The following is an 18,776-nucleotide window of genomic DNA, read 5'->3' on the forward strand; positions in this document are numbered from 1 at the left end:
TTTGAGTGTTTAGCTTGCCTCTAAGTTCTTACGGAAAGGCCTCTAAATACACAAAACACGTACACATTCACACAATCGACCTATTTCCCGTCTAGCATACGGGTGAGAATGGCGCACGCACTGAGCAGAGACCGCGCCGCGACCGCAAACCGCAGCCGGGGGGTGCGGTAGAGCCGCGGGGAGGCGGGGGGGGGGGGGCGGCGCGGTACGGGCTCCAGTCTACAGTCTACACAGAACGCAGCCGCGACCGGACGACCGCCGCCGCCGCCGCCTCCGCCGCGTGACGTCACCAACATGGCGGAGAAACAGAACGTCAACAACGTGATCAGCAAACGCATCATCGCGTTCGTCAAGAAGAACCCTATTCTGTACGAACCGAGTGGAGGCTACGGGAAGAACCTGCGGCTCAAGGACCAGACCTGGATGGAACTGGTGCCACAGCTTGGACTCTCGTGTGAGTTATTGAGGCAAAATTCATTTGGGAATGTTAATTAATCACGTAATTACTCGTATCTTTAGCTAAGCGGTATGGGTTGCCACGCTACCGTATTCAGGCCAACTTACTTAGCATTTCCAATGCAGTAAGTTATTGATACAGGCAAACTTGCTTGGCATACTGCCTATCAATTTCTGTCGGTCGATCGACGATGTAAGTAGTTAATACGACTTCGCTATCGCATTGGGATCGCCAAGTTGTCGGTTATACGGTACCCTACTGGTTGTAATGTCAATGACACCTCGATGTAACATGCGCACTGCAGGCAGCGTAGTCGGTCAGGGACATTCCGGCTGTAGGTACTCTATACATACCTACTCATTATCTATTACTTACTTGCATTACATAGGTATGTATTTCTAGAACATTTAGTTTAATGTTGTAACTAAGGTGAAGTGCCGTAATTGCAACTATCCGGTAATTGCAACTAACTTCAATAACTTCCTCTAGAGTTACTTCATTGTAAAACGACAGACTAAAATCAATTTTACATCATAAAAGTTCTACCCAAAAATGTGGATGGTGCTGATAGCTCAAGAATTGTGGGAGTTATAAAGCTTTTTGTCATCGGCCATTTTGAGTCTGCTGGAGTCGGATGGACATGGTGTGCATTTTTATTTTATAAAATAGTTTTTAGTGGTTCCTCGCAAGGTTTTTCCAAAAAAAAGTAAAAACTAATAACGGTAAGTCATTTTGTATGTATTTGTTATATTCTAACACGATTGTTTTCCGAGTTTTCTGTGTAGTTACATTTACCAGACAAAAAATGCAAAGTCTGGTAAATGCAACTATTTTGCAGTTTTTAGGGTGGTTACAATTAGCTGCCAATTTTTGTATGAAATTGGAAAAAGCCAGTGATGGGGCAGTGAACATGAATATATCGATACAATCACTAATAATATAACACACAAATAAGAATAAAAGGCTGAATACCAAATTTTAAACATATCTGTTAAGCATACATTTTTTTAGAAAACCTGCAAAATTCCACCCGGCATCCTGCCTGCGGTAAATTCCGAAAAGTTTCCAAAAAAATTGTAAAAAGGCTGTTTGATTAAACATTAGTAAAATATTTAATGTTGATTAATAAAAATATAGCTATTAATTTTTATCCCCGAGTTTTATTCTGCTACCATGGTCTTCTTGGCTTGTCGATGGCAGACACTACATGACTGTCGATAAAATTACGATAAAGTTCCCATCACTATTTTTGAGAAATTAGTTGCAATTACCAGACCCACGGCTAAACAGTAGTTTCATGCGAAATTGGTCGTAGTTACAAGGAGATAAGTGTCACAATCCTATGAATATTCTCTTAGTCTTTGTGTTTCAAATACACAATATACACCACACATAGAAAAATATGGAGATAAAACGATTAGTTGCAATTACCCGCCAGGAGGGGTAATTGCAACTATTTCTGCCTTTGCCGGAACTTTTGGCAATAGCTCTTTATTCTTCTTTGTCATGATAGTAGAATAAAATCTACATAAAATTTTGACTTTGGCATGATTTTACAGTAATACTATTTCTTTATATTTAAAGAATTATCAGATGATGAAGTTACGACTTCAATATTTTTAGTTGCAATTACCGCACTTCACCTTAAGCAATTGTATTCTACATAGGTAAGTATTATGCTAACATTCATTTTATCAGTTACGTAATGTGTTATTTTTATCTTTCGCTTATCGAGCCCCGTGTTGATAAAGAAACAATGTGAAAAAGGGTCTGCTGGTCAGCCGTCACATAAATGGGAGTAAATAGTACAGAAGTGTAGTGTAGACCCATTTTCTTGAAATTTTAATTTGTAGCAGACACCCTGGATTAATACACATACACACATGCTTCTTATTATCCCGGAATTCTAACTGAAAAACTAACAACTCGCGGGAAAAGCTAACATTAATAAATAAACCCAAACTGAAAATCTATAACTTCTTTCATAATTTATTTCAGTGAACACGATCAAGTACAAATGGCGCAACATCCGGGACAGCTACAGCCGGCACCTGAAGGCCACGGCCTCCGGGGAGCGCGACAAGCAGTCCCTGCGCTACCGGAACTGGCTCTGGAGCAGCCACATGGAGTTCATGCGGCCCTACGTGAACCTCGCCCCCGGCGCCGCGCTCACCCTGCCCCGACCCCGCGTCGCCAACACAACAGAAGATGTAGAAGATGATAATGAAGAAACAGAAACAAAACCAGAAACAATAACAGACAACCAAGATGAGGAAGAGAGCGAAGAAGACACAAGAACAATACCGCAAATCATCAAAGGAGAAACAAGGATAGAAAAAAGGAGATTCCAAAGAATAACCCTGCCCAAACCTCCCCCACAACGACCTCTTCAACGGCAGAGTCTAGACGGTATCGATCACATATTCCTCGGCTACGCAAAGACGGTGAAGAAGCTGTCTCCTCGGAGACAGGTGCTGGTGAAGATGGAGATCGCGAAGGTGATGATGCAGGCCGAGATGGAGGAGCTGCAGGGAGAGCAGACGACGAATCCTCTGGACCTGGAGGAGACCGCGGACTCTAACATGATGACTCCGTTGCTCAACGGGGTTGTTTGTAAGCAACAGGTAGAATCTGAGGATGAGAGCTATAACGAAATGTTGTAGGTAGTTTTAGGATTATTGTTAAGTATTAGGTTTTTTAATAAAAAGGAAAATGTTGATTTTGATTTTAATTGATTTTGTTTCCAAATACCGCTCTTATATCTAGTCTAATTTGGTTCAAAACTGGGTAAGTATAAAAAGGTGAAATATTTTTGCCCAACTACATTTTCAATTTAGGTAACAAACGGCCGTACCCGTACCCGTGTACCGACACGATGCGTCCATGTCTCCGCCTAATTGTATTTGAGCAGAGTCGGCAATACGGCCCGGTGACTCGGCGGAATTCCGACAAAGACCCCTTGTCTTCGGAATAACCTTTGGCCCTTCGGAGTTTTGTAGAGGTACCCAGTTGCAAAACTGCCCAGTCACCTCTAACTACGGTTTCAATCAGATTACTCGGGTTTTTGAACATGTTAAATGATGTTTGAGAATAATGGTTGGTGGGTTCCTAATATATTTGAGAACGGGTGGTATGCTCCAGCAATTTTTGCGTTTATTTATACCTACTTATCTAGGTGGTTTTGTAATGTTTAAAGCTATTGTTTGTAAATGTTTTTTTACGTTTAATAATTTTATTTAGTAGAAAATGAGCTCCGAAAACTCTATTGCCTTCACATTATGGAGAGCTGCTGCGCCACCCTCCCGATCACAAGAAACATTCAGGCGATGGGCTCACATAATGAGGCAGCAAATGGGCCATTGTCGCTGCGAGATTATGTCGATGATCCTAAATTATACACTGTCGACTGTTTTTAGGGTTCCGTTCTCAAATTATAGAATTTATAAAGCAGTCAAAGTATTCAACCTGAAGTGTATTAATTAGTTTTAGAAAGAAAAATCTGATCTGCCAACATTCTACGTGAAGATAATAAAATAATTTCATATAATAAATATTTTAACACACAAAAGTAAGATAATTTCAATCCGGACGGATCATACAGCTGATAGGATCATACATTGGCAAGGTTAGGAAGCTAGGAATTTTAAGTTTGATATCAATTGATTACTCCAAAAAAATATCAAAATACTTACCTACGTTTCACACAACATACGAACCCCCCAAGTGTGTATTCCACTCACTCACGGCCATTTTTTGCATAATCTCCGAAGATACATCTAAAGAACTCTCGTTTAAATCTGTTGGCGTGACGCGAGTGATAAGTTGAGCTGTAATTCAATGAAATTGGTTTAAATTCATGTTTTTGTAGCGCGTTGCGGAAGTATGTAAGATTATAATGTTAGAAATTAAAGCTTTTTTGCGAAGATTTGTGTTCTTGACATTATAGTATACTTATTACTAATATTGGTGATGTAATAATCCAAAAAAGCAAAATATTAATCTGTTTTATAATACCTAACACTCAATCTATAATACCATACTTTGGACATAAAAGAAAGGTCATTGGAAGTATTAGATCTGTACGCGCTGACTTAAAAGTGAACCAATCCCTATTGCAACCAATAATAATAAACAGAGATTTAGAAAGTAGGCACATTGGCTAAGGGCATGTCTAATTTTGTACTCCATCATTAGGTCCCATTCAATGTGAGTCCTGCTGATTGCCCGACTCAAGATATAGTCAAATGCCATGCGTGGCTCTGAGGGTATGGCTAATGGGTAATGGTGGGTTGGAGTCCACCGAAGGCATGGTTGAAGAACGTTACTATTTGTTTTCCAATGCATAATGGTAAATTATAGGTAACCAAGGTACACTAAATTCATGTTGAAGAGGATGGCAGAGTGTCGGTGACGAAAATATGAGTTTCCCGGACAAATTGAAAGTTTAGCTTAAATAGCTATGAGAAATTAACATGAAGGGGTTTTGTGTGGGGGGCACAAAATCTGAGAATTAGAGAAGGAGTATTTAATAACTTTCGTGATCTCATCATAACGATGATTGATGAACACTGTTTCAAAGGTATTTTTCGTCAACCGTCATAGAAAACAATAAACTATAACAAAACATGACTTGTCAATGCAATAGTTGGCAGAGTCCGAGCCAACTGAAGAATAGGGTTTCAAACTGATGCAATTCAATAAACTTGTCGATTGTCGATGAAAAGTTACACTAGGTATACACTTTAACATTCTTAATTGATTCACCGTCTTCATTATCAATATATACAATTTGTTATAATTATAATAACAATGTACTTAGGGCTCGGTTTAATTCGTCCATTCTTGTCGATCATGCACGTTGTTCCATCTCTTGTAAGTTTTTTTTTCATTTATTCATGGAAAAGATAATAAGTGTCAGTTTGGCGCTAATGCTATAAATTATCAAACAATATAAATATTCAGTAATGAAACATATCCATTACCCACGGCTCATAATGTAAGCCATTGATTTGGTCCTTGGAGGAACGATTCAGCAGCCAACGGCCATCACAATCATCAAGCCAGCACCTGCACCATATACCATTGGTATAACTTACTTTCAAAAAGTCAAGAGAATGAGGAAGACAGGACAGATGCTTCAAGGTCAACTATCGATATTATCGCTGTATCGACATTAGTTCTGGCACAGCACTAGTTGGCTGCCGGCCACGCCGTGTGTTGACCTGGCCCGGGGTTCCCGACGCCGATCGGTCTCGGGCAGCGATGTCGCCCGCCGAGCTGGATATAGCCCTGATGTCATGTGGATCCAGCACTACAAGGAATTGGGAGCAGAAATCTACAGCCACGCTGCTGGGCTAGGCCTTCCCTAAGGGTCGCTGCAACATCATATTTTAGTCCTCGGCCTTTACTGTCCAACTAATACGAACGAACACGCTGCCACATTAAACTTTGTTAAGATCTGTAGCAATAGAACTGTAACTATATGGGCTGTATTTTTAATGTTTATATTATGAAAATGCCATGCAATCTTTGCAAATCAATAAACTATCCGATATCAATAAATATCAATAAGCATAAAACGTATACCTATAGTCAGTAACTAGGCAGGTTCTTCGCACCTTTAGTGAAAAGATGTAGAGTTCATACAAGCGGTGCCAGGTCGTGTCAGTTTAATATTGCTATTGATTACTGGCTTTGTTAACAAACAATCGTACATTACTTGTCAAAAATTACACTATAATGATACATCTTCAATAGAAAATTTATTAATAAGCGACGTATTGTTAAGTTACTGCTTCGTAATGGCAAAATAAGAAGTCAAATCGTGAAACTCGTGAATATTTAAAGTTGACCCGTTAACTGCGGGTTCATCAATACTTGTGTAATGCGGGAGAGCACGCGAAGCGGTTATTACAAAATCTAATATTCGAATGATGAAAATTTAAAGCAAACAACCACAGAATGTTGACCGTCAAATTACTGGAAATCAAAAAGCAATTTGGTTCGGAAATGAACGTGTCGGCTCGCATCGGCAGGAGTGATGGATGCGCGTGGAGAGGACAGTTCAGTGGAGACAGGACTCACTATATCAAAGTACTATATAGTAAATATGTGTAGGACTGTTGGTGCCTACGTCTAGACATCATGAAAACTGAAGGCCTCATCCTAATAACTCAGATCATCAGGTTAAAATGTATCTCTGTGACTGTGACATAAAGTACCTACATAGGTTGCTTTTACGAATTTTTTGGATCAATACAAAAGAAATTACATCATAAAATGATTTTAGATGAAGTTTTAGCCATCTATTACATACTTATATCCATACAATTACAGCACACTCGGCAATAAAAGCGCGTGGCACGAAGCTTATTTAAACAAAGCCGCAGCCGAACAAATATCTTTTAATTTATGTGTAATCCGTGTGGTGCGGAAATAAATCTGGTGCCGGGGGCGGGGGGGCGGGGGGCGGCAATATTCGTCGATGATGGATGGTGAGAGGGGGGACGAAATCGACAGGCCAGGGGGGTCACTCTATATGACGAAAAACTAAGTTTCGGAACGCTACTGCGCGAGCCCTGACTGTATCTCGTTCCTTCCTTTTTCGTCAGTATAGAGTAACCCCCCAGAGGAAATGGGCCCGGCCGGTGCGAGCGCCGGACACGATAATTCATATCTGCTGTACGGAGCCGGTCCGGCCCGGTCGTTCCATTCAGGGAACCGGAGAGATATATCTCATTGGGACCATTGCCGTTTCTATGACGTGTTTTCATGCTAGAATACCTTCTAAGGCTTCATAAATACCTTTTGGAAATCACGGGAATGATAACAGGAGGTTCTTTACGGTGTTTTCAGTTGTGCCTTTTCATCTGAAATATAATGCAAATATTTCCTCATTCTTAGCATCAATATCCAAATTTTTCCCGTAACGAGTTCTTTATTACAAGCTTGTACTCACTTATAGCTGAAGGGGAACATGTAAGTTAATTTATTATGCCAAACAAAAAATGCCAGCAAAAGTGTAGCTACTTATTTTTTATCTTCAGAAATGAATTTGTTGCCAAAATCACAAAGAACAAAGACGCTCGCAATACGGAAGACGTTTCGGAGCTTCATATTCCCTCCAATCAAGGTTCGCGTCGGATTGAACGACACGAGACAGGGGGCACACACACGCCCGGTAACCGGTGACGGTGTCCGGTACCGGATGGCTCGTTCGGGGTACAAATACATTTTGACTTCACTTTAGTATAGGCATTTACCGTGTATGTAGATAATTATATTAAGTACTTATGTAGTTTGTAACTGTACGATCTGTACCCACCCTAGTTACTACTTATTATTCTGTGCCTAAGGTAGCGTAATAGCGGTTAGATACACTCCGGTCTGCCGCGGAGGTCGTGAAAATCGGCGAAAAACTAAAAAAAATCTTAATTAATTATGGAATGTGAGGTGCTTGTTTCTTAGTCCATAAAGGATTAATTAAAGCTTTATTATTGAGTAAAGTAAAAATATCTTATTTTTTTAACTTCATAAATGTCAATGTTCAGTGAAAATCTCGCCCGGTCGCGTATTCTCTGCAACTGCGTCGTTTACAAGAAAAGTAAAAAAATAAAGTACAAAGTGATGTAATGGCGCGCAAGCATTAAGTGAAATTGTTTCGTAAAAGCGCGCGAAAAAAGGAGTCATTATTGTCGGGCCATTAAATCGCAAATGGGGGGAGAGGGGGATGATATCTGTAGAGGGATGGGGGGGCTTCCGCTGAGCAGCAGCCGAGTTCACACAAGTTAGGCTCTGTGGAGTCACCCTAGTAGCTTCATAGTACGACTAGAGGTCTACATTTGGATGACTATTATGTCCAACTAAACTACTTACTTAGCCAATTATCTATAACAATGTATAAATTAACTAGATTTCGCATAATCGAAAGCATGTTCAAGAGACTATGGAAGCGACTTCTATGCTTTTGATTGAGTGTTGTCATTGTAATGACACCAAATTCTTACCGGTTTAGGTGCTTTCGCCTTCCTACTCGTTACATCAACTATTCCCTGTCAAGCAGAAACCATTTGTACAAATAATATCAAAATATAGGTATCGTACGCAAAATCGGTGTGACCCCTCTGCTAAGCTCAATTTGATAAGGATCCTTTATGGGGAAAGTCCTGTCATGAAGCAAGTTTAGGGAGTATTTGGTGTTAGAGTTTCGGCAATATTGATTTAAACTTATGTAGGAACATACTTATAAGCGATAGCTTAATTAAAGGAACTATGTTCTATCATTATAATGTACTTATAAGTACATGAAAGTCTCGATGGATATTATGGCAAGTAGAATTGCGAGCAATGAAAAAGTTCCAGTGTGTATCAATGGAACGGCAATGGCAGGTGGAACTATTTAATTGCTCGCAATTGAATTACGAATGAATTTACTTACATTTTTTTTTAATTTTTTTCATTTTTTAATTTCCAAAAATCCACTTCGAAAAAGAGAATAATGGGAGCAACATAATCCTGAGCCATATATTTTAAACGACACCTATGTCGTTTAATCCATAATATTATACATGAATACCGAAACACAAAATTGACTTCGTTCCATATCTGGCCCGGTCCAAACGTTAATTCGCCGTTTAATATTCACATTTCCCTCCAACATTGAGTAACAAGCCCTGAAGGTTACTCTATATGACGAAAAACAACGTTTCATAGCGCTGCTGTCCGTTCCACGGCTCTTTCCCGTTGTATTAACCTCCTGATGCCCACGGTCCTTCTGTGAGTACTTAACGAGTATAGTTGTTACTGCCCAAGCTATAATATATTTTTTCTGGACTAAATGCCCACGGTCCTTCTCCGAGGACGAATACTTTGTGTTTGAATCATATTTGAATTTACCGCCATTATTTTTTGGGATTGCATCTATGGATTTAACATTCCATCACTGACAGCTGTCTTAAGTGTCATCTGAGGATAATCAATCGTTCATTGAAAAAACGCCAAAAAACGGAACCATGGCGGGGCCACCGTCGACTAAGGGCGGATTCGGCCAACGTCGAGTAACTATTTACTCACGAGTAAACTACCAGTTACTCGCGAGTAAGCAGATTTTGCATTCTACCAAACCTGAAAACAAGATAACTAGCTTATCCCAAGAATAAAATGTTATACCGCCAAAATTGACCGTGTAACGAGCTTATCCGAGAGTAATTTTGTAATGGCGGCAGCACATCAGCTGATTAGAAAACCGTCATAATGACATATAAACACATCTGTCAAAACATAAACAAAAGTACGTTAAAAGGCAAAGTCTCAGAATAACAACAGCGAATAAAATATTAAAACATAAACAATTTCATACTTTTATAATCCATTCAAACTAAGTTGGCATGTCATTTCTATTGCATGATTTGAAACGCAGCTATTTTTATTTTAGTTGCATTACAGTTTCGTTCCTCGTTCATTCAATTTAATCATGGTATAACTTGGTAGAATGCAAATGTACTTATCCTAGATATTTACTCGCGTATAATTTTAATCCCGGTATAGTTATTCTCGTGTAACGTGATGTTTGGACGAATTCACCCTAAGTAAGTTGTAATCTCATTTTACTTATGTGATCTAATCATTTAATTAAATAACTTTAATAAAATCTTATTGTTAAGTATATTAGCAAGAGACGAATACTAATATTTTATCAATTAAGGTTCTAAATAATATTCTATGATCATCCATTTACATTAGTACTCGTCTGAGTACCGTGGTCTTCAATTACATAAACTTTTAGTCCACTATACTATAATTTTAGATATACTTATTTTTGTATTTTTTTACAGAATATAATGCGAAATCCAAGAAATTGAAGCAGATTTAGCTATGTCGGACATAGATCTCTCGGAGGACGATGACATGACGACATAAATGACTCACCATGAATCCGTAGAATTTGAATTTTGTGATGATGATATCCAGGAGCTGCTAGCTGAGCCTTTCATTTTGTCTTATTTTGTTCCTATATTGATCCCAATAATTATAATAGTTGATAAGTGTGAGTTTATCTAGAATAAATATAAGTTCTAAAATTATGTGAGACTGATTTAAAGTGTTAAATGTGTTCCTAAGTGGTTCTTATTTCATTAGTTTTGTTATTTCTAACAAATTACCTTATAAATATATTTTCTACCAATAAATTAAACTTTTTTTAACTGCCCACGGTCCTCACATGAGGACTAATGATTTTCGAATTTAAACCTATTGAAACTGGTTCCTTTTTTAATGCATTACCCGTACATACTACTAGGAACACTATATAATAATTTTTGCAACATTTATTCAAGTTTAAGTTTCTGGGCAGTAAGCTAGGTAAACGCAATAGTCCTTGTGTGAGGACCGTGGGCAGATAGTCCTAAAAAATAAAATAACGGCTGGGCGTCAGGAGGTTAAACCTGCCTATGGACAGCAGCTCTGGTTCGATAGTTTTTCGTCAGTATAGAGTGACCCCTCATAGCTTGGCAGCGCCGCCCGCCCCGCGCTCTGCCAGAGCCGATCGCCAACAGGATAGCCAGATCTACCAACTTACCAACTAAACTCATTAATTCACTGTGACCCCAAAACCCTGGGCAATAGAGGTGGTATTGCTGCAGCAGGACCGCACAGTTGTAGTGGCGGGAGGATGTACGCACACGGTATCTGTCATCGCAGTTTGGAGTCAGCTACTGAAATAGCGCGGATTTTGCAACAATTATTAAAGGTATAAGTATTAAACACTATGTACAGTATTCGTAATTTTTGGCAGTATTTTAACTCTTATCAGAAAAGAGATAAAAGTTTAGTTTGTTCTTAGTTCTTTGTATGGCTCAACTTGTTAATGTTACTACGAGAGTTTCAGCCTTGATGTTAATTTATGTTTCAGCACGACTCGCTTATCGTTATGAAGAGACCTAACAGAACTAAACTCAATGTGATATCCTTTAGTTTCGGAGCGATACAATAACTTTGGTCCTGTTACATAAGGGTTGGTATTTAAGTAATACTTAGATTGTCTTAGATATACTTACCACACGTCACGTTTCTTTTACTCATAAGATTCATATAATACGCGATAAGTACCTACGACTTTTTCTAAAGCAAAAGTGAGTACACTCAAGTCCGCGTTGTTCTACGGCAAAAGTGGTTCATTATTCAAACTAAATGTCAGTCATATAGGTACTTCGGTAGGTACAACAGCTTCGACCCACTCGACGACTTTGATTGAGGATCGCTCGCAAACATCAGAGAGACATAAATCCTCGTCGTTCAATATCTCATTCAAAACCTTCTCAATATATATTTTGATTGAAACGATCCTCAATCAAACCCGCACTCTGTTAAATATTTACGTAGGTAAGTAGTCAGTACCTATAGCAACTAATAACGTTTAGTGGTTGTTGGTAGTAAGCTAGTAAGTAAGTACTTACATAGTTACTTTACATAGGTACTTTTCACGGATTGATAGACCGTATTGGATAAGCCACATGGTGAATAAATATTCTGAACATTAGCACAATGTCATCGAACTCTTCGCATCATCTGTGCAGCTGAACTAACTACAAATGATATGCGAACAGTCGGTGAGTGACGGACTTGCCGCGGGGCGCGGGGCGCGGGGTGCGGGGCGCGGGGCGCGGGGCGCGGGGCTCCTGGCTGCAGGCCAGGCGGACTGAACTTTGGTTCAACTCACTTTATATACAACGTAACACATACCTAATGTGCCTACATTCGAAGTATTCTAGAAATTTACCATCATCATCATTTAGATCACCAACACTTCACACTAGTTCTACTGTTTATCAGAGGACGAATAAGATGTTATCATTAACAGACGATAAACGTGCGCTGCAAGACATAGCCCTGTACCAAGTAGCAATACAACACTCCATCCTCAGCTGATAACAGGGTAAAGAGTAAACGAGTTCTGGAAATCATGACAATGAAACCTGGAGACAGAACTGGAGCTTAAGTTGTCCTCAAGCCCAACTTGTCTGGACCAACGGCCAGTAGGGCGATTGGACCATAGTGGTCGTAGGAAGGGCGTGGCTCACGCAGTGTTGTGATGGTCCTCAGAGACCTGTGCCCAACAGTGCACGCGTGTTGGCTGTTGACGATGCTGTTGTTATTGACTATGTGTAGAATGTGTTGCGTGTGTCGCGTGTAGCGGTGTGTGGCAGGAGGCCAGCTTGGCTCCAATGAGTTATAGCTTTGTTATTGCATGCGGGATTCTGAATCTGATTTATTTCATGTTTTTGTAATTGACCGATTTATTTTTTGATCTGTTTATACCGCCGCAGCTAAACACTTGCGTATTGCGTAAACACTGGTGGCAATTTACGAGTTTTTAATTTACGATTCCTTAAGCTACTCTTTAGATTTAGTGTTTTTAAAGACTAGATTGTTTATTGAGGAGCTACTCCATAGATTAATGTTCTGTAAATTACAAAAACAAAACGTCTTTTATACGGTTTGATTTAACTGAACAAAGAAGGAGTCATTATCATCATCACTATTGAACGGCTCAACGGCACATCCAATCGACAGTTACTCGTAGAATTATCTAACATCTATGTCCTTGACAGTCCCAATGTAAAAGTACTTACGTATAAGTAGGTACCCTGCGTCAGGCTGGATAAAGTAAATTTCAGAATAAAATTAGCCGAGAGCTCTGCGGTGTCCATCAAATTACTGAAAATGTCAAAACTCTCCGTTGATGGACGTGAAAAAGGTATTTCATCTTTTATGACACGACACTGCCAGAAATGCTCCGAGCAGCGACTTATTCATAATTATTATTCGGTGTATTTTTTGCCCAGAGACGCGAAGTTGGCCACGTTGAGCTGAAAACCCTAATGGAATTAGAAATATTTTTCTGAGCCTTTGCTTTGGTATCTTTTTCAGAAATTAAATAATTGTCCTCTTGAGTCGTGATCTCAAAAGCTCTGAGATGGGTTAGTTATTAGAAATAAAGCCTGGCTGGAAATCCCTACCTAACGTTTATAAGGCGCAATATAAATATTATATAAAATCTGTGCCAAGTTAATCCTTATAGTGTCAAAACCGTACAAAATATCATACAAACATAAAAAATCTTGATGAGGCATGAGATATTCTGATGTGAAGAGAATTGTTGCGGAGCGTATTAATAATTTCAATTCAGGAAAGTTCTACAAACTTGATAAATATTAAACAAAGCAGAAATTTTTGAGCAGTGTTTTAACTGAAATGAAGTTAGTTTTGCAATACTTATAATATGAAATTCATGAACTAAGTACAGCTCTTAATTTGCTTGCTTATAAATCAGATTCTAATGTGGTTTCTTTTTGATATAGGAATTGAGGTTATCGTTAGATTAAATGCAAACTTTAAATCGTGTGAACTATATACCGGTGCCCGAAAATTGGCAATACGCCCACATGAAACTTTTTCAGCCAAACTTTTCAGGAAAGTTCTACAATTTTCCGTATACACGCAGAAACTATTTTTTGTGGTAAGTCCGCCAGTTCTTGACATTGACGAGTGAGTTGCTCTTAGCACTAATTTAACTGGCAATCTTCCATCAGTTCTTTGGAAATATTGTGTTCATCAACATTGAAGTTCAAGCGCAATGTAAAGATAATATTTAAAAAAATGCTACCTTTTCTACTGAACGTTTCTCCGAAAATAATTGTTTTAATCATTAATAAATGAGATTATTCAAGGTGGTTGCAAGTACAGTGTAAGTATAATATTATGTGCAATAAAGAGTTTAATTAATAAAATCCCTAATCGTTCACTACAAAGGTCTCTTCCAAGTACCTGCTCTCTATCAAACAATTGTCAATGATATTATTTTAGGTTGTCAGTTCTTCTAGTTCAAATACTGAAATGAAAACAAGTAGGTAATGTAATGAAAAAAAACGTAAAACTGTAAAAGGTGGCCATGAACTGTGCGGGGCCTTGAGCGAACTGTGCTAGTTGTTGTTACCTGCCGATACTGCTGTCATACCATTATCACTAGACTCGATTTAACAAAAAATATATTAAAATGTTGGTACTTGTGTGTTTAAAAAGTTTCATGTTACTTTTCTGATGTTACCTTAGTATGAAATAAATGGAACTTTCATGGTTTCGTAACATCAGTCAGTCTCTCCTGTCATTAATAGTTTCTATATCTCTATCTATCCATAACTGGTACTTACTTTCATTCGATTTTGACATAATTAAAAGTAACAATCTGCCAAAATCGTATGAAAGTAACTACCAGTTATGGATAAATAGAGATATAGAAACTGGCAGTAAATTTATTAAAAATTTAACTGAAACTAAGTACCTAATATGAACGTGTTTGTTAGCTTCTCAAAATCACTCTCGACAAAAATTAACCTCACAAGTTAACAACTCACTAGAAGTTACTTGCCAGTAGTGACCCATCCCATCGCACTTGTTCTACCAGTGTTGCCAAAAATTATGACGTCACTCGATCACTGTGACAGCTGACAGTTGACATGACAAGTGACATAATAGGCTGATTGATATTCGCAGCACTAAAATATTGTTGACCGATTCGTACGTAATGTGACGGTCATACAGGGGGGGGTCAGTGCCTTAATGGCTGAACTTTTAGTACAAGGTAGCGCCATCTCTTTATATTACTCTTATTACCAAAAAAGATGTAAGATGGCGTTATGAACAAGACCATAGAACAATAACAAGACACATAGATAAGTAGTATTTGAATGTGAACATTGTCATGATCTATGGCTATTATGAAGAAATTGCGTGTCAGTGTCAGTTCAGTTGCCTTACAATGTCTCGCAAATAACATGTTTAATTTTTCTAAATAAAAGCCTATATTCTCGGTATATCGTTATTTATAAATTTTATATATACAAATAAAAATGATGTGTCAAGAAAAAGCATCTTTATCAGCTAAAAGTGTTTTTATGAAATTCTTGCGACCTAACAGATTCCATATGGATCCAGGTTCCACGTGGTTCCACGGGAATCGAGCTGAAATGGCGGCACTGGCAAAGAGCGTTCGACATCTTCATATCCGCTGAAGATTAAAATACTATGTGTACCAAACTGATAAATGTCGTCAAAGATTTGCCTTTCGAGGATAAATGATGCACTATTATCTTGGACGAAATGACTTTATCACCACAAGTGCATTATGATGCCGCTAGGGGTCAATTGAAAGGATTTTCTTCTCTTGGGAAACATTAAACTAGCAAAACATGAATTGGTTTTCATGGTGAAAGGAATAAAAAAGGAATACACACACCCACTCGCATATTATTTTACAAGTGACATGAACAAAACTGAACTGAAACATTGTTATATGCGAGGTAATAAATAATTATATAATAATTTGTTTTTTATTTATTGTTGCATGTAGGTAGGTACATAAATATGTAGATTGAACTTACATTTAGCTAATAAATGTAATAACTGTTGTGTGGTGTAACTACGTTAAGGCAAATATGTCTTACTAGCTGTTCCCGTGCGCTTCGCTTCGCCTTAAAAAGTTTTCCCGTGGGAATTCCGGGATAAAAAGTAGCTTATGTTCTTTCCCAGGATCTAGACCGTATGTATACCAAATTTCATTTAAATCCGTTCAGTAGTTTTGGCGTGAAAGAGTAACAGACAGACACAGTTACTTTCGCATTTATGATATTAGTTAGGATAGTTAGGATTAGGATATAATTATAGATTGAAGTTAATAACTTGTGATAACAATCCTTACTCCTTACTATAATATTATAAATGCGAAAGTAACTGTGTCTGTCTGTCTGTTACTCTTTCACGCCAAAACTACTGAACGGATTTGAATGAAATTTGGTATACATACGGTCTAGACCCTGGGAACAAACATAGGCTACTTTTTATCCCGGAATTCCCACGGGAAAACTATTTAGGGCGAAGCGAAGCGCGCGGGAACAGCTATATCTATATATACAGGGTGTCCCAAGGGCACCCTGTATGTATGTACAATGAGGCTGAGAAATAAAAAGAGATGGCTCTGTTCAGTATGACGTATAGAGTATGACAAAAAACTCCTTGAGATGCCACTCTTTTCACAATTATTTATTTTTTCTCTATGCGGTCATAGCACTCATAGCTCTTCTTAAAAGCTGTATCTTGTAATTATAAAAAAAATATCGAAATAATAAATTATTGGTAACTACTTATTGATATTCTTGACTTTGTCTGATCTTGTCTTCACGCTATGCCACGTTTATCGCGTAGTATACAGTAGTACGAGGCAGGAATGTATCTCACCTCATCAGTTGGCAGCTCGCCAGTAGCTTTTTCACTATCTTATCTTATCGCCTGTTTATGAGCGATGGTGGAGCCATTGCACCATTTGATCGTAAACTAAAAGAATAACAAATTAAAAGCTTAGTGTATTTATCGATCGATCTGGATTCATAGTTTTTTTTTTCATTTAGCAAAGCCATACGTAACGGGTAGACTGTGTTGAGGAAATAAAACTCAACGTAACCTAACCAACGTTAAAAACCCGCAAGTCCCGCACTACGCTACACATAACTATGAACTAACAAACATTTCAGACTCCCAATAGACATCTATTCCTAAACTAGGAGCTAACCTCAAATACTGTGGAGTTGATGGATAGTTGGTGACCATAGACAAATTAGCGTAATGACTGGTGGGCCGAGGACAAGGGGCTCCTGATCTATGAGGGAACTGGGATCAAGTACCGGGTTTAGGACATCCATGTAGCTAGGAGATAAACGAGTTGGGCATCGATTGATGTGAAGGGCTATTGTAATAAAAAGTTTATGAATAAGAGCCATAATAATTGCAATTCGAAATTATGTCCAAAACAGATGCCATCATCTTGATCAGCCAAGAATAAAATGCCAAGGATGAAATAGCATATGTTTCGACCACATTTTCCACAGCATAAATACATAATTATAGTTATAAATTGTGTACAAGATAGCGCAACTTTAATAAATAACTCTTTAAACCGGCGGCGCGGAGTGTGGACGCAATCGCGACTCCGCATCCTGATGTACGGTGAGGGAACGCGCGCTAAATTCACTTTTATTGCAAGAGATCTCTTATCTAATCTCAGCTCAGCAAACACAGTCCCAGAGGAGAGGCTTAAGGCTCAAATTTGCATAATACGAGCTTATGGCAGGAAGTCCTAGCCCATTAGGAAGAGAGTAAATGCCCTTCATTAAGAAAAGGTCGGTATGTCATTAGAGAGACTTTAATGAGGGATATAGGTCGCAAGGGTGTGCTGACGTCCTACGTAATGCGGGATAGGGCTCCGGAACTCGTATAAGTTATCGTTTGATCATGCATGAGTTGGCTTCGTGTACCGCTGTATAATATTTATAGCTTTAAACTAATTGGCTGCTCTAATGTGGACTTTTTTTACCAAACATTTTGAGTGTAACTTTACAAATGACTCGTCAGATAATTAGGAGTGTTCTCGAAGTCTCAACCGACAAGCAGTAGACCCGCGCTCAACAACTGTCTATTTTAAACAGTCACTGAACGCCAAATAACATCTAATTCGGTGCTTGTGTCGGCCGCGACAGCAGAAGTAGGAAAAGAATATTTCCGAGACTTCAAAGGGGAACTTCTGTGAAAGATCGCCTTGACAACGAAATATTGCAGACAGAAATAGCCAAGGTACAAAAGAACACGTCAATATAGTTTAGGGTTCCCTTCGTTTAGTCAGAAACGGTGAGGTAAGCCATGTTCGACTGTCATGTTTCATTTTTGCTCCTAGCGCTGCGAAGGGAGGGAAATGGGATGAGTTAATCTAAACTGTTTAAGCACTTAAAAGTAAAGTTGTTGAGGAGTTCAGAGGGTTGCCATTTAAATATTCAGCGTTGCGAAACTCCGGCAAAAGCTATTTGATAAGTGCGAATGAGGTCGAGGAAAAAATTCTGGCGATTCTGTTAATTAGGCCGTTCGTTCTGCCCGCATGGCCCGCGGTAAATCACCTCCACTGCTGACGTGGCTAAGGGCCCCAATACTGGAACATGTAGATAGCTACGAAGCTATATAAAGTACCTACAGATGTATCCATGTTCAGCTCTCTTCTCTCATCACCCTTTGTCTCCGTGAACTTGTCAACAAGTCCGCGGTAATTGGAATTAGAGCATCTCGACACGCGCGCGTGGAACGCAGCCAGCGCCGCCGGGTCTGCTGAAACCGAGCCTGAAACTACACCCTCAAATACACTCTACCACCTGGGCATAAAACCGTATTCAGCTCGGCTTGTTGGTGAATGCGCTCAGCCAGAGGATTTTGGATTTACATGTTC

The 18,776-nt window shown here is 38.9% G+C and overlaps 1 protein-coding gene across 1 annotated transcript; it reads left to right on the forward strand.

The window, feature by feature from the left end:
* Positions 1 to 228: 228 nt before the first annotated feature.
* On the forward strand, positions 229 to 3,182 carry LOC105387734. Its single transcript, XM_011558511.3, has 2 exons — positions 229 to 454; positions 2,456 to 3,182. Exons 1-2 carry the CDS (start codon positions 295 to 297, stop codon positions 3,118 to 3,120), a joined length of 825 nt encoding a protein of 274 aa, XP_011556813.3. The 5' UTR covers positions 229 to 294; the 3' UTR covers positions 3,121 to 3,182.
* The last annotated feature ends 15,594 nt before the right edge of the window (positions 3,183 to 18,776 follow it).

This window comes from Plutella xylostella, chromosome 3 (assembly GCF_932276165.1).
Source record: "Plutella xylostella chromosome 3, ilPluXylo3.1, whole genome shotgun sequence".
NCBI classification, from domain to species: domain Eukaryota; kingdom Metazoa; phylum Arthropoda; class Insecta; order Lepidoptera; family Plutellidae; genus Plutella; species Plutella xylostella.